This window comes from Rhinatrema bivittatum, chromosome 19, assembly GCF_901001135.1.
Source record: "Rhinatrema bivittatum chromosome 19, aRhiBiv1.1, whole genome shotgun sequence".
Classification (NCBI taxonomy): Eukaryota; Metazoa; Chordata; class Amphibia; order Gymnophiona; family Rhinatrematidae; genus Rhinatrema; species Rhinatrema bivittatum.
In genome coordinates this window covers 19,241,307-19,263,048 of record NC_042633.1, presented here as the reverse complement: position 1 = coordinate 19,263,048, position 21,742 = coordinate 19,241,307, and the positions used below count along the sequence as shown (strand labels likewise).

At 53.8% G+C, this 21,742-nt stretch overlaps 1 protein-coding gene across 1 annotated transcript; it reads right to left on the bottom strand.

The window, feature by feature from the left end:
• Positions 1-11,707: 11,707 nt before the first annotated feature.
• LOC115080858 (soluble scavenger receptor cysteine-rich domain-containing protein SSC5D-like) lies at positions 11,708-19,996 on the bottom strand. The gene is given in 7 exon segments (XM_029585309.1): positions 11,708-12,434; positions 13,843-14,154; positions 15,039-15,353; positions 16,079-16,277; positions 16,279-16,403; positions 16,638-16,664; positions 19,854-19,996. Coding segments are annotated over 7 exon segments (1,023 nt in total). The 5' UTR covers positions 19,885-19,996; the 3' UTR covers positions 11,708-12,420.
• Between the last annotated feature and the right edge of the window lie 1,746 nt (positions 19,997-21,742).

Genomic DNA, 21,742 nt, shown 5'->3' with positions numbered 1-21,742 from the left:
CAGTGCAGCATCTGCACACCTCAGAGGCAGGGAGCTTCTCTCTCACTCACACACCATTCCCAGTATCAGAGCCCAGTGCAGCGTCTGCACACCTCAGAGGCAGGGAGCTTCTCTCTCACTCACACACCATTCCCAGTATCAGAGCCCAGGTCACAGCGTCTGCACACCTCAGAGGCAGGGAGCTTCTCCCTCACTCACACACCATTCCCTGTATTAGAGCCCAGTGCAGCGTCTGCACACCTCAGAGGCAGGGAGCTTCTCTCTCACTCACACACCATTCCCAGTATCAGAGCCCAGTGCAGCGTCTGCACACCTCAGAGGCAGGGAGCTTCTCTCTCACTCACACACCATTCCCAGTATCAGAGCCCAGGACACAGCGTCTGCACACCTCAGAGGCAGGGAGCTTCTCCCTCACTCACACACCATTCCCAGTATCAGAGCCCAGGACACAGCATCTGCACACCTCAGGGCAGGGAGCTTCTCTCTCACTCACACACCATTCCCAGTATCAGAGCCCAGTGCAGCATCTGCACACCTCAGAGGCAGGGAGCTTCTCCCTCACTCACACACCATTCCCTGTATTAGAGCTCAGTGCAGCATCTGCACACCTCAGAGGCAGGGAGCATCTCTCTCACTCACACACCATTCCCAGTATCAGAGCCCAGTGCAGCGTCTGCACACCTCAGAGGCAGGGAGCTTCTCTCTCACTCACACACCATTCCCTGTATTAGAGCTCAGTGCAGCATCTGCACACCTCAGAGGCAGGGAGCTTCTCTCTCACTCACACACCATTCCCAGTATCAGAGCCCAGTGCAGCGTCTGCACACCTCAGAGGCAGGGAGCTTCTCTCTCACTCACACACCATTCCCAGTATCAGAGCCCTGGACACAGCGTCTGCACACCTCAGAGGCAGGGAGCTTCTCTCTCACTCACACACCATTCCCAGTATCAGAGCCCAGGACACAGCATCTGCACACCTCAGGGCAGGGAGCTTCTCTCTCACTCACACACCATTCCCAGTATCAGAGCCCAGTGCAGCATCTGCACACCTCAGAGGCAGGGAGCTTCTCCCTCACTCACACACCATTCCCTGTATTAGAGCTCAGTGCAGCATCTGCACACCTCAGAGGCAGGGAGCTTCTCTCTCACTCACACACCATTCCCAGTATCAGAGCCCAGTGCAGCGTCTGCACACCTCAGAGGCAGGGAGCTTCTCCCTCACTCACACACCATTCCCTGTATTAGAGCCCAGTGCAGCGTCTGCACACCTCAGAGGCAGGGAGCTTCTCTCTCACTCACACACCATTCCCAGTATCAGAGCCCAGTGCAGCGTCTGCACACCTCAGAGGCAGGGAGCTTCTCTCTCACTCACACACCATTCCCAGTATCAGAGCCCAGGACACAGCATCTGCACACCTCAGGGGCAGGGAGCTTCTCTCTCACTCACACACCATTCCCAGTATCAGAGCCCAGTGCAGCGTCTGCACACCTCAGAGGCAGGGAGCTTCTCCCTCACGCACACACCATTCCCAGTATCAGAGCCCAGTGCAGCATCTGCACACCTCAGAGGCAGGGAGCTTCTCTCTCACTCACACACCATTCCCAGTATCAGAGCCCAGTGCAGCATCTGCACACCTCAGAGGCAGGGAGCTTCTCCCTCACTCACACACCATTCCCAGTATCAGAGCCCAGTGCAGCGTCTGCACACCTCAGAGGCAGGGAGCTTCTCCCTCACTCACACACCATTCCCTGTATTAGAGCCCAGTGCAGCGTCTGCACACCTCAGAGGCAGGGAGCTTCTCCCTCACTCACACACCATTCCCTGTATTAGAGCCCAGTGCAGCATCTGCAGACCTCAGAGGCAGGGAGCTTCTCCCTCACTCACACACCATTCCCTGTATTAGAGCCCAGTGCAGCGTCTGCACACCTCAGAGGCAGGGAGCTTCTCCCTCACTCACACACCATTCCCTGTATTAGAGCCCAGTGCAGTATCTGCACACCTCAGAGGCAGGGAGCTTCTCTCTCACTCACACACCATTCCCTGTATTAGAGCCCAGTGCAGCGTCTGCACACCTCAGAGGCAGGGAGCTTCTCCCTCACTCACACACCATTCCCAGTATCAGAGCCCAGTGCAGCGTCTGCACACCTCAGAGGCAGGGAGCTTCTCCCTCACTCACACACCATTCCCTATATTAGAGCCCAGTGCAGCGTCTGCACACCTCAGAGGCAGGGAGCTTCTCTCTCACTCACACACCATTCCCAGTATCAGAGCCCAGTGCAGCGTCTGCACACCTCAGAGGCAGGGAGCTTCTCTCTCACTCACACACCATTCCCAGTATCAGAGCCCAGGACACAGCATCTGCACACCTCAGAGGCAGGGAGCTTCTCTCTCACTCACACACCATTCCCAGTATCAGAGCCCAGTGCAGCGTCTGCACACCTCAGAGGCAGGGAGCTTCTCCCTCACTCACACACCATTCCCAGTATCAGAGCCCAGTGCAGCGTCTGCACACCTCAGAGGCAGGGAGCTTCTCTCTCACTCACACACCATTCCCTGTATTAGAGCTCAGTGCAGCATCTGCACACCTCAGAGGCAGGGAGCTTCTCCCTCACTCACACACCATTCCCAGTATCAGAGCCCAGTGCAGCGTCTGCACACCTCAGAGGCAGGGAGCTTCTCCCTCACTCACACACCATTCCCTGTATTAGAGCCCAGTGCAGCGTCTGCACACCTCAGAGGCAGGGAGCTTCTCTCTCACTCACACACCATTCCCAGTATCAGAGCCCAGTGCAGCGTCTGCACACCTCAGAGGCAGGGAGCTTCTCTCTCACTCACACACCATTCCCAGTATCAGAGCCCAGGACACAGCATCTGCACACCTCAGGGGCAGGGAGCTTCTCTCTCACTCACACACCATTCCCAGTATCAGAGCCCAGTGCAGCGTCTGCACACCTCAGAGGCAGGGAGCTTCTCTCTCACTCACACACCATTCCCAGTATCAGAGCCCAGTGCAGCATCTGCACACCTCAGAGGCAGGGAGCTTCTCCCTCACTCACACACCATTCCCAGTATCAGAGCCCAGTGCAGCATCTGTACACCTCAGAGGCAGGGAGCTTCTCCCTCACTCACACACCATTCCCAGTATCAGAGCCCAGGTCACAGCGTCTGCACACCTCAGAGGCAGGGAGCTTCTCCCTCACTCACACACCATTCCCAGTATCAGAGCCCAGGTCACAGCGTCTGCACACCTCAGAGGCAGGGAGCTTCTCTCTCACTCACACACCATTCCCAGTATCAGAGCCCAGTGCAGCATCTGCACACCTCAGAGGCAGGGAGCTTCTCCCTCACTCACACACCATTCCCAGTATCAGAGCCCAGTGCAGCGTCTGCACACCTCAGAGGCAGGGAGCTTCTCTCTCACTCACACACCATTCCCAGTATCAGAGCCCAGTGCAGCATCTGCACACCTCAGAGGCAGAGAGCTTCTCCCTCACTCACACACCATTCCCAGTATAAGAGCCCAGGACACAGTGTCTGCACACCTCAGAGGCAGGGAGCTTCTCTCTCACTCACACAGCATTCCCAGTATCAGAGCCCAGGACACAGTGTCTGCACACCTCAGAGGCAGGGAGCTTCTCCCTCACTCACACCCCATTCCCAGTATTAGAGCTCAGTGCAGCATCTGCACACCTCAGAGGCAGGGAGCTTCTCCCTCACTCACACAGCATTCCCAGTATCAGAGCCCAGGACACAGCATCTGCACACCTCAGAGGCAGGGAGCTTCTCCCTCACTCACACAGCATTCCCAGTATCAGAGCCCAGTGCAGCATCTGCACACCTCAGAGGCAGGGAGCTTCTCTCTCACTCACACACCATTCCCAGTATCAGAGCCCAGGACACAGTGTCTGCACACCTCAGAGGCAGGGAGTTTCTCCCTCACTCACACACCATTCCCAGTATCAGAGCCCAGGACACAGCATCTGCACACCTCAGAGGCAGGGAGCTTCTCCCTCACTCACACAGCATTCCCAGTATCAGAGCCCAGTGCAGCATCTGCACACCTCAGAGGCAGGGAGCTTCTCTCTCACTCACACACCATTCCCAGTATCAGAGCCCAGGACACAGTGTCTGCACACCTCAGAGGCAGGGAGTTTCTCCCTCACTCACACACCATTCCCAGTATCAGAGCCCAGTGCAGCATCTGCACACCTCAGAGGCAGGGAGCTTCTCCCTCACTCACACAGCATTCCCAGTATCAGAGCCCAGGACACAGTGTCTGCACACCTCAGAGGCAGGGAGCTTCTCTCTCACTCACACACCATTCCCAGTATCAGAGCACAGGACACAGTGTCTGCATACCTCAGAGGCAGGGAGCTTCTCTCTCACTCACACACCATTCCCAGTATCAGAGCCCAGTGCAGCGTCTGCACACCTCAGAGGCAGGGAGCTTCTCCCTCACTCACACACCATTCCCAGTATCAGAGCCCAGGACACAGCATCTGCACACCTCAGAGGCAGGGAGCTTCTCCCTCACTCACACCCCATTCCCAGTATTAGAGCTTAGTGCAGCATCTGCATACCTCAGAGGCAGGGAGCTTCTCCCTCACTCACACAGCATTCCCAGTATCAGAGCCCAGGACACAGTGTCTGCACACCTCAGAGGCAGGGAGCTTCTCTCTCACTCACACACCATTCCCAGTATCAGAGCACAGGACACAGTGTCTGCATACCTCAGAGGCAGGGAGCTTCTCTCTCACTCACACACCATTCCCAGTATCAGAGCCCAGTGCAGCGTCTGCACACCTCAGAGGCAGGGAGCTTCTCCCTCACGCACACACCATTCCCAGTATCAGAGCCCAGGACACAGCATCTGCACACCTCAGAGGCAGGGAGCTTCTCTCTCACTCACACACCATTCCCAGTGTCAGAGCCCAGGACACAGCGTCTGCACACCTCAGAGGCAGGGAGCTTCTCTCTCACTCACACACCATTCCCAGTATCAGAGCCCAGGACACAGCGTCTGCATACCTCAGAGGCAGGGAGCTTCTCTCTCACTCACACAGCATTCCCAGTATCAGAGCCCAGGACACAGTGTCTGCACACCTCAGAGGCAGGGAGCTTCTCTCTCACTCACACACCATTCCCAGTATTAGAGCTCAGTGCAGCATCTGCATACCTCAGAGGCAGGGAGCGTCTCTCTCACTCACACACCATTCCCAGTATCAGAACTCAGGACACAGTGTCTGCACACCTCAGAGGCAGGGAGCTTCTCTCTCACTCACACACCATTCCCAGTATCAGAGCACAGGACACAGTGTCTGCACACCTCAGAGGCAGGGAGCTTCTCTCTCACTCACACACCATTCCCAGTATCAGAGCCCAGGACACAGCATCTGCACACCTCAGAGGCAGGGAGCTTCTCCCTCACTCACACACCATTCCCAGTATCAGAGCCCAGGACACAGTGTCTGCACACCTCAGAGGCAGGGAGCTTCTCTCTCACTCACACACCATTCCCAGTGTCAGAGCCCAGGACACAGCGTCTGCATACCTCAGAGGCAGGGAGCTTCTCTCTCACTCACACACCATTCCCAGTATCAGAGCCCGGACACAGCATCTGCATACCTCAGAGGCAGGGAGCTTCTCCCTCACTCACACACCATTCCCAGTATCAGAGCCCAGTGCAGCGTCTGCACACCTCAGAGGCAGGGAGCTTCTCTCTCACGCACACACCATTCCCAGTATCAGAGCCCAGGACACAGCGTCTGCATACCTCAGAGGCAGGGAGCTTCTCCCTCACTCACACACCATTCCCAGTATCAGAGCCCAGTGCAGCGTCTGCACACCTCAGAGGCAGGGAGCTTCTCTCTCACTCACACACCATTCCCAGTATCAGAGCCCAGGACACAGCGTCTGCATACCTCAGAGGCAGGGAGCTTCTCTCTCACTCACACACCATTCCCAGTATTAGAGCTCAGTGCAGCATCTGCATACCTCAGAGGCAGGGAGCGTCTCTCTCACTCACACACCATTCCCAGTATCAGAGCTCAGTGCAGCATCTGCATACCTCAGAGGCAGGGAGCGTCTCTCTCACTCACACAGCATTCCCAGTATGAGAGACTGGGTCAGTATCTGCACAACTCAGAGGCAGGGAGCTTCTCCCTCACTCACACACTATTCCCAGTATCAGAGCCCAGGACACAGTGTCTGCACACCTCAGAGGCAGGGAGCTTCTCTCTCACTCACACACTATTCCCAGTATCAGAGCCCAGGACACAGTGTCTGCATACCTCAGAGGCAGGGAGCTTCTCTCTCACTCACACAGCATTCCCAGTATCAGAGCCCAGGACACAGCATCTGCACACCTCAGAGGCAGGGAGCTTCTCTCTCACTCACCCACCATTCCCAGTATCAGAGCCCAGGACACAGCATCTGCAAACCTCAGAGGCAGGGAGCTTCTCCCTCACTCACACAGCACTCCCAGTAACAGATCCCAGGGCAGTGGGTCTGGGTGAAAGATTGTCAGGAAATTGGCATTTATTTTATGAAATGCCCTTTAACTGGTATTATTATTTTAAGCAGACAATACCAGCAATCAGGCCGATACAGTACAGTGCGCTCCGACGGAACGCACTGTTAACCCGCGTTTGGACGCGCGTTTTCGACACGCTAGCTTTACCCCGTATTCAGTAAGCGGTAATAGTGCGTTGAAAACGAGCGTCCAACCCCCCCACCCCCCCGAACCTAATAGCGCCCGCAATATGCAAATGCATGTTGATGGCCCTAATAGTTATTCCCGCGCGATACAGAAAGTAAAATGTGCAGCCAAGCCGCACATTTTACTTTCATAAATTAGCGCCTACCCAAAGGTAGACACTAGTTTCTGCTGGCGCTGGGAAAGTGCACAGAAAAGCAGTAAAAACTGCTTTTCTGTGCACTTGGCGATATTAAGTCGGAGGGCCCGAAAGTTAAAAATAATCAAAAATTTAAAAAACAAAAATTTAAAATCGGCCCGCAGCTCGCGGGTTGAAAACCGGACGCTCAATTTTGCCGGCATCCGGTTTCTGAACCCGTGGCTGTCAGCGGGTTTGAGAACCGACGCCAGCAAAATTGAGTGTCTGCTGTCAAACCCGCTGACAGCCGCCGCTCCTGTCAAAAAGGAGGCGCTAGGGACGCACTAATGTCCCTAGCGTCTCTTTTTACCGCCGGGCTTAATTTGAATAATTTTTTTTCTGAATCGCGCGCACAGCTCTCCCACAATTTTTACTGTATGGGCCTGATAAGTAGATAACCTTCCCACAACTTCTGGTGTAGTTCTGCCTGTGGCCACAAGGCGATGTCAAAACCCCAAATTAAAACCAATGGGAACCTAATCTGAAGCCAAATTTTAATTTCTTTAATTCTTTCGCCATCAAGTTCCCTGTTTTATGTTTCACCCTTAGGTCAAGCAACCAAAAGCTGCAACATTTGTGCAGATTTTCTGTTACAAGAGGGCAAATTGCTTCCTCTTTCTACCTTTTCTTCTTTTCCTCTCAGCCCTTAAAAGGGTTATAAGAAGTCAATGCAAGGAGAGGAATAAAGTAAAAATAGAAATAGCAAAGTATTTCCTGCACTGCTTCCTCGCCTCTTACTGTTCTCATGGGTCTTATTCCTTGGCCTCTTTCTTTCTTGATTTATGATATAATTTTTATAACAACACGTTTTCTGCATTAAAAGATAGTACCTGATTTACGTGTATCAGTGTGACTCCTGCATGGGGCTCTGATGGAGATCTGCTCTTCTGCTGTCTGTGCTGTATTCATGCTTTACATGTATCAGTGTGACGCCTGCATGGGGCTCTGATGGAGATCTGCTCTTCAGCTGTCTGTGCTGTATTCATGCTTTACATGTATCAGTGTGACGCCTGCATGGGACTCTGATGGAGATCTGCTCTTCAGCTGTCTGTGCTGTATTCATGCTTTACGTGTATCAGTGTGACACCTGCATGGGACTCTGATGGAGATCTGCTCTTCAGCTGTCTGTGCTGTATTCATGCTTTACATGTATCAGTGTGATGTCTGCAAGGGGCTCTGATGGAGATCTGCTCTTCAGCTGTCTGTGCTGTATTCATGCTTTACGTGTATCAGTGTGACACCTGCATGGGACTCTGATGGAGATCTGCTCTTCAGCTGTCTGTGCTGTATTCATGCTTTATGTGCATCAGTGTGATGTCTGCATGGGACTCTGATGAAGATCTGCTCTTCTGCTGTCTGTGCTGTATTCATGCTTTATGTGTATCAGTGTGACACCTGCATGGGGCTCTGATGAAGATCTGCTCTTCTGCTGTCTGTGCTGTATTCATGCTTTATGTGTATCAGTGTGACGCCTGCTTGGGGCTCTGATGAAGATCTGCTCTTCTGCTGTCTGTGCTTTATGTGTCCATAATGTACATGTATCAGTATTATGCGTGCATGGGGCTCTGAAGAAGGTCTGCTCTTCATCTGTCAATACTGTATTCATGCCTTCCCATGTATTAGTGTGACACCGCCATGGGGTTATCATGAAAATCCGCTCTTCAGCTGTCTGTGCTGTATTCATGCTTTACGCGTATCAGTGTGACACCTGCATGGAGCTCTGATGAAGATCCACTCTTCAGCTGTCCGTGCTGTATTCATGCTTTACCTGTGTCACTGCAGCACCTTCATGGGGCTGTGATGAACATGATCACTGCAGTGTCACCAGATTTACTTACATACTGGGAGAAAGTGAGTTAGTAATTGGCTAGCTGGCTAATACAATGTGTGTGTGTCTTTGAGTGTTGGGGCGGGGAAGTGCACACTGAATTATTTAAAAACTTTTAGTACTGATTTTAAATGTATTTCTGTGCATGTAAAACAGAAATCTTCTGGAAAGATCAGCCACCATCTGGATTGCGGGACTCAGCCTGAAGAAGTCTGTGAGTGATGAGTGAACCTCAATCTAATTGCCAATGACTATATATAATTATATATTTATGATAAAAGAAGGCTGGGTCCACACCCCCCACAGGGGTGTGGATGTCAGTGAGTATGAGCATGGCTGTGTGTAGGTGTGTATGTGTTTCTGTGTCTAGATGGGTATGGATGTCAGTGAGTGTGAGCATGGCTGTGTGTAGGTGTGTTTGGCTGTGTAGGGTGTGTGCCTGTGTTTCTTTCTAGATGGGTGTGGTTGTCAGTGTGTGTGAGCATGGCTGTGTGTAGGTGTGTTTAGCTATGTAGGATGTGTGCATGTATTTCTGTCTAGATGGGTGTGGATGTCAGTGAATGTGAGCATGGCTGTGTGTAGGTGTGTTTGGCTGTGTAGGGTGTATAGGGTGTGTGCCTGTGTTTCTTTCTAGATGGGTGTGGTTGTCAGTGTGTGTGAGCATGGCTGTGTGTAGGTGTGTTTGGCTGTGTAGGGTGTGTGCCTGTGTTTCTTTCTAGATGGGTGTGGTTGTCAGTGTGTGTGAGCATGGCTGTGTGTAGGTGTGTTTAGCTATGTAGGGTGTGTGCATGTGTTTCTGTCTAGAGGTGTGTGGATGTCAGTGTGTGTGAGCATGACTGTGTGTAGGTATGTATGTGTGTTTCTGTGTCTAGATGGGTATGGATGTCAGTGAGTGTGAACATGGCTGTGAGTAGGTGTGTATGTGTGTTTCTGTGTCTAGATAGGTATGGATGTCAGTGAGTGTGTTTAGCTGTGTAGGGTGTGTGCATGTTTCTGTGTCTAGATGGATGTGGATGTCAGTGTGTGTGAGCATGGCTGTGTGTAGGTGTGTTTGGCTGTGTAGGGTGTGTGCCTGTGTTTCTGTCTAGATGGGTGTAGTTGTCAGTGTGTGTGAGCATGGCTGTGTGTAGGTATGTTTAGCTATGTAGGGTGTGTGCATGTGTTTCTGTCTAGAGGTGTGTGGATGTCAGTGTGTGTGAGCATGGCTGTGTGTAGGTATGTATGTGTGTTTCTGAGTCTAGATGGGTGTGGATGTCAGGTGAGTGTGAGCATGGCTGTGTGTAGGTGTGTTTAGCTATGTAGGGTGTGTGTGTATGTTTCTGTGTCTAGATGGTTGTGGATGTCACTGTATGTGAGCATAGCTGTGTGTAGGTGTGTTTGGCTGTGTAGGGTGTGTGCCTGTGTTTCTGTCTAGATGGGTGTGGTTGTCAGTGTGTGTGAGCATGGCTGTGTGTAGATATGTATGTGTGTTTCTGTGTCTAGATGGGTGTGTGAGCATGGCTGTGTGTAGGTGTGTTTAGCTATGTAGGGTGTGTGCATGTGTTTCTGTCTAGAGGTGTGTGGATGTCAGTGTGTGTGAGCATGACTGTGTGTAGGTAGGTATGTGTGTTTAAGAACATAAGAACATAAGAAAATGCCATACTGGGTCAGACCAAGGGTCCCTCAAGCCCAGCATCCTGTTTCCAACAGTGGCCAATCCAGGCCATAAGAACCTGGCAAGTACCCAAAAACTAAGTCTATTCCATGTAACCATTGCTAATGGCAGTGGCTATTCTCTAAGTGAACTTAATTAATAGCAGGTAATGGACTTCTCCTCCAAGAACTTATCCAATCCTTTTTTAAACACAGCTATACTTACTGCACGAACCACATTCTCTGGCAACAAATTCCAGAGTTTAATTGTGCGTTGAGTGAAAAAGAACTTTCTCCGATTAGTTTTAAATGTGCCCCATGCTAACTTCATGGAGTGCCCCCTAGTCTTTCTACTATCCGATAGAGTAAATAACCGATTCACATCTACCCGTTCTAGACCTCTCATGATTTTAAACACCTCTATCATATCCTCTATCACCTATCCTCTATCCTCCTATCCACCTATCCTCTATCCTCTATCCTCTATCACCTCTATCATATCCCCCCTCAGTTTCTGTGTCTAGATGGGTATGGATGTCAGTGAGTGTGAACATGGCTGTGAGTAGGTGTGTATGTGTGTTTCTGTGTCTAGATAGGTATGGATGTCAGTGAGTGTGTTTAGCTGTGTAGGGTGTGTGCATGTTTCTGTGTCTAGATGGATGTGGATGTCAGTGTGTGTGAGCATGGCTGTGTGTAGGTGTGTTTGGCTGTGTAGGGTGTGTGCCTGTGTTTCTGTGTCTAGATGGGTGTAGTTGTCAGTGTGTGTGAGCATGGCTGTGTGTAGGTATGTTTAGCTATGTAGGGTGTGTGCATGTGTTTCTGTCTAGAGGTGTGTGGATGTCAGTGTGTGTGAGCATGGCTGTGTGTAGGTATGTATGTGTGTTTCTGTGTCTAGATGGGTGTGGATGTCAGGTGAGTGTGAGCATGGCTGTGTGTAGGTGTGTTTAGCTATGTAGGGTGTGTGTGTATGTTTCTGTGTCTAGATGGATGTGGATGTCACTGTATGTGAGCATAGCTGTGTGTAGGTGTGTTTGGCTGTGTAGGGTGTGTAGGGTGTGTGCCTGTGTTTCTGTCTAGATGGGTGTGGTTGTCAGTGTGTGTGAGCATGGCTGTGTGTAGATATGTATGTGTGTTTCTGTGTCTAGATGGGTGTGGTTGTCAGTGTGTGTGAGCATGGCTGTGTGTAGATATGTATGTGTGTTTCTGTGTCTAGATGGATGTGGATGTCAGTGTGTGTGAGCATGGCTGTGTGTAGGTGTGTGCAGGTGTGTTTGTGCCTCTGTGTCGGTATATAGGTAGGAGTGTTTGTATGTTTCTGTGCTTGTGGGTCTTAGGAAAACTACACAAGAGGAGTGCGATGATATGAAGTTTAATTTGACAAATTAAAAGCAAAAGAAAAAATCAAACACTATTTTTTTAAAACATTTTTTCCCTGCTTTGCTATTTGAGTTTATTGATTGCAGTGGGGCCAGGGCGGGATGGATACAATCAGCAGACTGGAGCGAGGTTAGACAGGGGTAATAGCAGGACGGATCCTTATTGGGGGAGGAGGGGGAAAGGGGCAACAGACAGCCAAGTGGAGATGTCCCCGGCCGCACAGGGAAAATGAGGCTGCAAGATTGCAGGTGGGCTGGGGGAAGCCATCGGTCCTGGCTTTCACGTATTCCCCCTGCACTAGGATCCCTCCGCTTCGCCTGTCACCTCGCCCCCGGCTGCTGCACTTTTCCTATGCTCTGTACAGGCCCCGGGACGCTCAGGCTCTCTCCTTTCTGTCCCCGCGGTCATAAGACAGACTTTGGCAACGCCTGTACAAATAGTCATGCCAGTACAGTGTGCTGGATCAGCAAGGGGAGAAACGCAGGCCGAACTTAGCATCCCAGGGCAACCCTGCAGGAGCTGAGGGGGGAGAAACAGATCAGAGATCAGACACCAGCAGGCAGCTGGGGGGGGAGCAGATTGCAAATATCTTTTTTGCTGAACTTTAGCCAGTGGGCCAGTGGCTTTTTCCTCCTTCCCGAGTTGCCTGTGCAGAATGAAGCAGCGACTGCAGACCCTCAGCCCATGCACTACGGAGACCGTTCTGTGGAAGCAAGTGAAAGCAAGATGAACCAGGGGGAAGAGAAAAGAGGAAGTGAGATTACAGTCCAAAAAGTGGCACCTCCCCTCCCCCCAGCACACCCCACCCTAGGCACACATACACTGCCCCAGCTTCATACACACACACACACACACTGCCCCACCACAGGACAGGGCCAGCACAGGCAGCGGTAGTGAAAGCTTCACACACACACACACACACACATACACACACACACACACACTGCCCCACCACAGGACAGGGACAGCACAGGCAGCGGTAGTGAAAGCTTCACACACACACACACACACACATATACACACACACACACACACACACACACACACAGCCCCACCACAGGACAGGGACAGCACAGGCAGCTGTAGTGCAAGCTTCACACACACACACACACACTGCCCCACCACAGGACAGGGATAGGATAGGCAGCGGCAGTGCAAGCTTCACACACATACACACACACACACACACACACTGCCCCACCACAGGACGGGGACAGCACAGGCAGCGGCCGTGCAAGCTTCACACACACACACACACACACACACACACACACACACACACACATACACACACACACAGCCCCACCACAGGACAGGGACAGCACAGGCAGCGGCAGTGCAAGCTTCACACACACACACACACACACACACACACACTGCCCCACTACAGGACAGGGACAGCACAGGCAGCGGCAGTGCAAGCTTCACACACACACACACACACACACACACACACATAGCCCCACCACAGGACAGGGATAGGATAGGCAGCGGCAGTGCAAGCTTCACACACACACACACACACACACACACACACACTGCCCCACCACAGGACGGGGACAGCACAGGCAGCGGCCGTGCAAGCTTCACACACACACACACACACACACACAGCCCCACCACAGGACAGGGACAGCACAGGCAGCGGCAGTGCAAGCTTCACACACACACACACACACACACACACACACTGCCCCACTACAGGACAGGGACAGCACAGGCAGCGGCAGTGCAAGCTTCACACACACACACACATACACACACACACACACATAGCCCCACCACAGGACAGGGATAGGATAGGCAGCGGCAGTGCAAGCTTCACACACACACACACTGTCGCACCACAGGACAGGGATAGGATAGGCAGCGGCAGTGCAAGCTTCACACACACACACACTGCCCCACCACAGGACGGGGACAGCACAGGCAGTGGCCGTGCAAGCTTCACTCACACACACACACACACACACACACACACACACACAGCCCCACCACAGGACAGGGACAGCACAGGCAGCGGCCGTGCAAGCTTCACACACACACACACACACACACACACACACACACACACACACACACTGCAACTTAGGGAGAGCTGAGGATCCTACCGTCACAGCTAACGTGCACATCCTCTCTGTGGGTACAGTCGTGGTACCCCCACACCCGATGCTTGCAGTTTTCCAGGGTCTTCTCTGCTCCGCTGCAGACCACATCATCCAACCAGATGGGTCCAGTAGCTTGGGTTGACCGCTGCTTGTCTAGGTGATTCACGGGGCCACACTCCAGCTCCCGGCAGACCACTTCGGCATTCTTCACTTCCCAGAGGTCATCACAGACGGTGCCCCACTGCCCGTCATGGAAGACCTCCAGCCTCCCGGCACAGGGATGAGGGCCGTTCAGAAGCCTTAGCTTGAATGGGTCTGGGAAGGAAGAGAGAAACCAAGAGACGGTTAAGGGGAGCACTACAGAGCAGAGGGACAAGCTCCTGATGCACTCTTTCTAAATGCCAGCGTCTGCCCTGGTATTTCCAGCCCCTGCGCTCTCTGCATTTTGCTGGAGTCTCCTCCTGGTATTTCCAGCCCCTGCGCTCTCTGCATTTTGCTGGAGTCTCCCTCTGGTATTTCCAGCCCCTGCGCTCTCTGCATTTTGCTGGAGTCTCCCTCTGGTATCTCCAGCCCCTGCACTCTCTGCATTTTGCTGGAGTCTCCCTCTGGTATTTCCAGCTCCTGCGCTCTCTGCATTTTGCTGGAGTCTCCCTCTGGTATTTCCAGCCCCTGCGCTCTCTGCATTTTGCTGGAGTTTCCCTCTGGTATTTCCAGCCCCTGCGCTCTCTGCATTTTGCTGGAGTCTCCTCTGGTATCTCCAGCCCCTGCGCTCTCTGCATTTTGCTGGAGTTTCCCTCTGGTATTTCCAGCCCCTGCGCTCTCTGCATTTTGCTGGAGTCTCCTCTGGTATCTCCAGCCCCTGCACTCTCTGCATTTTGCTGGAGTCTCCCTCTGGTATTTCCAGCTCCTGTGCTCTCTGCATTTTGCTGGAGTCTCCCTCTGGTATTTCCAGCCCCTGCGCTCTCTGCATTTTGCTGGAGTTTCCCTCTGGTATTTCCAGCCCCTGCGCTCTCTGCATTTTGCTGGAGTCTCCTCTGGTATCTCCAGCCCCTGCGCTCTCTGCATTTTGCTGGAGTCTCCCTCTGGTATTTTCAGCCCCTGCGCTCTCTGCATTTTGGCAGAGTCTCCTTCTGCGCTCTCTCTAATCGTTCCAATAAAGATGTAGGATGCCGAATTAATAAGAGAGGGTGCCCGGGTACCTCGGCAGACGACCCCAACGTCTTCTCGATGACTGCAGTCCTGTATCCCGTAGGCGCTGGCCGGGCAATCTAGCAGCTGCATCTCCTTCCCCGTGCACTGCACCTGGTCCAGCCAGATCCTGCCGGTACCTTCCCCGAACCTGTCACAGGCATTGGCTATCTTCACAGCGCCGCAGCCCAGCTCCCTGCACACCACCTTGGCATCGGCAATGCCCCAGCTGTCATCGCAGACGGTGCCCCACTCCCCTTGGTGTTGAACCTCCAGTCGCCCGTTGCAGGGGGTGCTGCCATTGGTCAGCCTCACCGGCAGGGCATCTGCGAAACAGAAGCGAAAACCTAAGGCTGACGAATGGCCTGCGAGGAGCGGGGCCCGGGAGAAAGACGCCCGCCCTCTCCTATGGTGGGCCCTCAGTATTTTCAGCACCGTACAAGGTAATCCCCCATGGTCAGAGTCTGAAGATGGTTCCTCATGGACATTCGCATCTTCTTTTCGTTCGGGGTAGGCAAATTCATTTTCTTCCACACGACCCCCCTCCAAGCTAAACCCCCCTCTTCCAGAATACGTCTCTAAAATATGGCTAAAGCATGTGCGTTGGGGAACCCAGTGGTATACCCTCTGTACTGGGTGAAGGGGGGGCTCTGTCAATGCTTGCTCTAAAGCTGAGCACCTGGCTCCTGAGGAATGCTCCCCAGTGGAGGTGAAAGATCAGCTTTTTGGAATGAATGGAGCTACATGGAGTCTGTAGAGGTGGGGCAGTTGGGCAGGTTGGGCTTGGCTGTATAGCTCTAAAGTTTGACAGGGCCCGGGACCAGGCTGAGCTGTCCCAGGTCCCATGCTCTTTTCAAGCCAGCGGTATGGAGTGAATTGGCGGACTCGTGCCAGGGCTGGATGGGGGCAGATTTTGGGGGGAGGGGGGGGGGTTGAGGAGCCGGATGTCCCCAAGCAGAGATGAGGAGGTCCAAACGGTGCCTGCTGTACAGAGTGACTCATGTTAAGGGAGCTTCTGATTTGGTAAAGAAACTGAGCATGTAGTTAGTACCTCTGCACTCGACTCCGGCATCTTCCTCATGCTTGCAATTGGGCTCGCCTTCCTCGTTATACGGGCAAAGTCCCAGCGAGCTCTCTGTCCCTTTGCATTTCACGTCCGTCAGCCAGATCGGGTCCTCCTCCCGGCCCGGCCCGTAGACTGCCCCGCTGTAGGCTTCGATGGCCCTGCTGCATCCCAGCTGCCGGCACACCCACCTCGGCGTCTTTCAGGTCCCAGCCGTCATCGCAGATGTTGCCCCAGCGTCCCTCCCGGAGCACCTCGACCCGGCCGGAGCAGGGCGAGCCACCATTCACCAGCCGGACCGGGAGCGGTGCATCTGGAAGAGCCAAGCACAGAGGGCGTCTGGTTAGCTGAAGGCCAGGGAGCGAGAAGACGACGGCGCGCGCAATGGCAGCCGCGCGCAAGGTTGCCTCAGCCGCGCGCATGTGCTTTTGCATTGTTCGCATTGCCATAACACGGCAAAAAGGTGGAGCGCGAGGGGAAGGGGGGGGGGAGGACAGAAAGGCGGGAAACGAGTTTCAGAGGCAGAAAAAGCCAAACGAAGAAATACCTGAGGCTGAAAGTCCCATGAGAGTAACTGTACAAGTAAAGAGAGAAAAGAGAAAATAATCAAGAACACAGAGAGCGGGAAGATGTGAAACATTAACTCTGCTATCAATTTTACACAAATAATTGGAATCAGGAAAAAAAAGTAACTCCCTTAGCATCAAACACACATAATCAGTGTCAGAGCCGGGGATTAGAGCTGAGGCACAGGGAGATAAAGTGACTCCCCCCAGGGTCACACACAGAGAGTCAGTGACAGAGCCGGGGATTAGAGCTGAGGCACAGGGAGATAAAGTGACTCCCCCCAGGGTCACACACAGAGAGTCAGTGACAGAGCCGGGGATTAGAGCTGAGGCACAGGGAGATAAAGTGACTCCCCCAGGGTCACACACAGAGAGTCAGGGACAGAGCCGGGGATTAGAGCTGAGACACAGGGATATAAAGTGACTCCCCCCAGGGCCACACACAGAGAGTCAGTGACAGAGCCGGGGATTAGGGCTGAGGCACAGGGAGATAAAGTGACTCCCCCAGGGTCACACACAGAGTGTCAGTGGCAGAGCCGGGGATTAGAGCTGAGGTACAGGGAGATAAAGTGACTCCCCCAGGCTCACACACAGAGAGTCAGTGACAGAGCTGGGGATTAGAGCTGAGGTACAGGGAGATAAAGTGACTCCCCCCAGGGTCACACACAGAGAGTCAGTGACAGAGCTGGGGATTAGAGCTGAGGTACAGGGAGATAAAGTGACTCCCCCCAGGGTCACACACAGAGAGTCAGTGACAGAGCTGGGGATTAGAGCTGAGGTACTGGGAGGTAAAGTGACTCCCCCCAGGGTCACACACAGAGAGTCAGTGACAGAGCCGGGGATTAGAGCTGAGGTACAGGGAGATAAAGTGACTCCCCCCAGGGTCACACAGAGACTCAGTGACAGAGCCGGGGATTAGAGCTGAGGCACAGGGAGATAAAGTGACTCCCCCCAGGGTCACACACAGAGAGTCAGTGACAGAGCTGGGGATTAGAGCTGAGGTACTGGGAGGTAAAGTGACTCCCCCCAGGGTCACACACAGAGAGTCAGTGACAGAGCCGGGGATTAGAGCTGAGGCACAGGGAGATAAAGTGACTCCCCCCAGGGTCACACACAGAGAGTCAGTGACAGAGCCGGGGATTAGAGCTGAGGTACAGGGAGATAAAGTGACTCCCCCCAGGGTCACACACAGAGAGTCAGTGACAGAGCCAGGGATTAGAGCTGAGGCACAGGGAGATAAAGTGACTTCCCCCAGGGTCACACACAGAGAGTCAGTGACAGAGCTGGGGATTAGAGCTGAGGCACAGGGAGATAAAGTGACTCCCCCAGGGTCACACACAGAGAGTCAGTGACAGAGCAGGGGATTAGAGCTGAGGCACAGGGAGATAAAGCGACTCCCCCAGGGTCACACACAGAGAGTCAGTGACAGAGCTGGGGATTAGAGCTGAGGCACAGGGAGATAAAGTGACTCCCCCCAGGGTCACACACAGAGAGTCAGTGACAGAGCAGGGGATTAGAGCTGAGGCACAGGGAGATAAAGTGACTCCCCCCAGGGTCACACACAGAGAGTCAGTGACAGAGCAGGGGATTAGAGCTGAGGCACAGGGAGATAAAGTGACTCCCCCAGGGTCACACACAGAGAGTCAGTGACAGAGCTGGGGATTAGAGCTGAGGCACAGGGAGATAAAGTGACTCCCCCAGGGTCACACACAGAGAGTCAGTGACAGAGCCGGGGATTAGAGCTGAGGCACAGGGAGATAAAGTGACTCCCCCCAGGGTCACACACAGAGAGTCAGTGACAAAGCCGGGGATTAGAGCTGAGGCACAGGGAGATAAAGTGACTCCCCCCAGGGTCGCACACAGAGACTCAGTGACAGAGCCGGGGATTAGAGCTGAGGCACAGGGAGATAAAGTGACTCCCCCAGGGTCACACACAGAGAGTCAGTGACAGAGCCAGGGATTAGAGCTGAGGCACAGGGAGATAAAGTGACTCCCCCCAGGGTCGCACACAGAGAGTCAGTGACAGAGCCGGGGATTAGAGCTGAGGCACAGGGAGATAAAGTGACTCCCCCCAGGGTCACACACAGAGAGTCAGTGACAGAGCCGGGGATTAGAGCTGAGGCACAGGGAGATAAAGTGACTCCCCCCAGGGTCACACACAGAGAGTCAGTGACAGAGCCGGGGATTAGAGCTGAGGCACAGGGAGATAAAGTGACTCCCCCAGGGTCACACACAGAGAGTCAGTGACAGAGCTGGGGATTAGAGCTGAGGCACAGGGAGATAAAGTGACTCCCCCAGGGTCACACACAGAGAGTCAGTGACAGAGCCGGGGATTAGAGCTGAGGCACAGGGAGATAAAGTGACTCCCCCCAGGGTCACACACAGAGAGTCAGTGACAGAGCCGGGGATTAGAGCTGAGGCACAGGGAGATAAAGTGACTCCCCAGGGTCACACACAGAGAGTCAGTGACAGAGCTGGGGATTAGAGCTGAGGCACAGGGAGATAAAGTGACTCCCCCAGGGTCACACACAGAGAGTCAGTGACAGAGCTGGGGATTAGAGCTGAGGCACAGGGAGATAAAGTGACTCCCCCAGGGTCACACACAGAGAGTCAGTGACAGAGCCGGGGATTAGAGCTGAGGCACAGGGAGATAAAGTGACTCCCCCAGGGTCACACACAGAGAGTCAGTGACAGAGCCGGGGATTAGAGCTGAGGCACAGGGAGATAAAGTGACTCCCCCCAGGGTCACACACAGAGAGTCAGTGACAAAGCCGGGGATTAGAGCTGAGGCACAGGGAGATAAAGTGACTCCCCCAGGGTCACACACAGAGAGTCAGTGACAGAGCTGGGGATTAGAGCTGAGGCACAGGGAGATAAAGTGACTCCCCCCAGGGTCACACACAGAGAGTCAGTGACAGAGCTGGGGATTAGAGCTGAGGCACAGGGAGATAAATTGACTCCCCCAGGGTCACACACAGAGAGTCAGTGACAGAGCCTGGGATTAGAGCTGAGGCACAGGGAGATAAAGTGACTCCCCCAGGGTCACACACAGAGAACCACAGCCGGGGACTAGAACACTTATCCTCTGACAGATTGCCACAAAGCTGGCACACTTTTGGTTTTCACACTCTCCCTTCCCCCCCCCCCCCCCCCCCCCGCATGCAGAATACAAGCCCGGGCGACCGAGCTCTACTCACCCAGCAGGAGGACTCTGGCGGCAGCTGCCATCCTGCAGCTTGGTGCTGGGGTCTGTGGGCAGCAGGGCTGGGGAACTGCTTTAAAGTGGCACTTGAAAGAGGAAGCCAGACTTCCCTCTGCAGGCCTGGCACCAGCCTGGCGGACGAGGTGTAGCAAGAAGGAAGGGGAAAGAGGGGAGGGAAATAATGGGGGGAAGGAGAGAAGTGACAGAGCAAAAGGAAGTTGGAAAGTGAGGGAGGAAGTAAACATTTGAGAGGAGGGATACAGGTAGAGGGAGTAGGGAAGAAGAAGGAGAGGGCTAGAGGTGAAGAAGGAAAGAGGAAGAATAAGGCGATGGAAAGAGGGGAGGGAGACATGGGGCAGAGGAGGAAGAGCGGGGGATAGCGATAGAGATGATGGGGAGAGGGGGAGGGCAAGAGATTGACAGAGGAAGAGGGAGAGGGACAGAGATGTATGGGGAGGGAGAGGGGGCAAGAGAGCAAGGGAGGGAGACTTGGGGACAGAGGGAGGGGAGAGGAGCAGGCTATTGGTGCTAGGTGAGGGCTATCTGGATATAGCGAGTGCAACTGCTATTGAGAGATGGAGTGAAATTCAGCGGAAGACCCTCGGGGGATCTGAAGCTAGCAAGGACTGGGTGTGGGGGGGGGGGGGGGTGTAGGGTGGGCGAGGGCACGGAGTGATCCGCTGGAGGAAAAGCATTGAGCTGGCTCTTCTGGGGCCCAACCGCAGGATTTCAGATCCTGAGGAGCTCCGTGTGGGGTCAAAGCAGGGGTCCATTGAGCCAAACGCCCGGTCTCCAGTGGTGGCCAGTCCAGGTCACCGGAAAGTATCCCCACAGGACGCTCCATCCTAGGTTGTTGACTCCCGAGACACCCTGACGCATCCTAGAATTATCTGACAGGGTAAATAACCCTTTTTTTTTATTCACCTGTTCCACCCCACTCCTGATTTCATAAACCTCTCCCATGTCCCCTCTCCACCGTCTCTTTTCCAAGCTGCAGAGCCCCGGCCTGCGTAGCCTCTCATCATAGGGGGGATGTTCCATCCCCTTTATCATTTCCGTCGCCCTCCTCTGCGCCGTTTCTAGTGCCGCTCTGTCTTCCTTGAGATGGGGGCGGCCAGAACCTCACGCAGTGCTCAAGATGCAGTCGCACCATGGCTCGATGCAGAGGCTTTGTGAGGTTCTCTCTTCTCTCCTTCAGTCCTTTTCCGATCATTGCTAACGGTCTCTGCTTTTTTCACCGCTGCCGCACACTTGAGCCAAGGATCTCCGTGTATTGACCACAGGGCCTCCGCGGTCCTTTCCCCGGGTGGGAAATCCCAATGCAGACCCAGCCCTGAGTACCTGTAGCTGGGATGATTCCCCCCGCGTGCATCCCTTTCCACTTTCCCGCACTGCCGTTCGAGCTGCCCGGTCTCCCCAGACTCCTTCCGCAGTTTGAGCAGCTTGGAAGAATTTGGTGTCGTGTGGCAGATCTGATCACTGGGCTCCTTGCTCCCTTTTCCAGGACCAGGTCAACCTATTTGGGTCCGGAAGGAATTCTCTAGTGCACTGCTGCAGAACAGGCCGCAGAGGCAAGGCTGGCTGCATGCGGACAGGAAGTTTAGGACTCTATAGATTCCCCCCTCCCCGTCTTCCTTCCATCTATAGATTCCATCCCTCCCCCACCCCAGAGCACGAGTCACAGGGGACTATGCCATACCCCTACCTACCTGTATGCATCTGTGATGGTCAAGGCATCATGAGGGTGGCCACCTCACCCCCCAGCCCAAGGGTTGCCCCACTGCATGCTGGGAGCTGTAGCTTTTGGTTTTTCCATGGACTCCCCTGAGAAAATACACAAGCCCCAGAGGTAACAGGAGCAAGCCCAGCTCTGAAGCAGCCTGT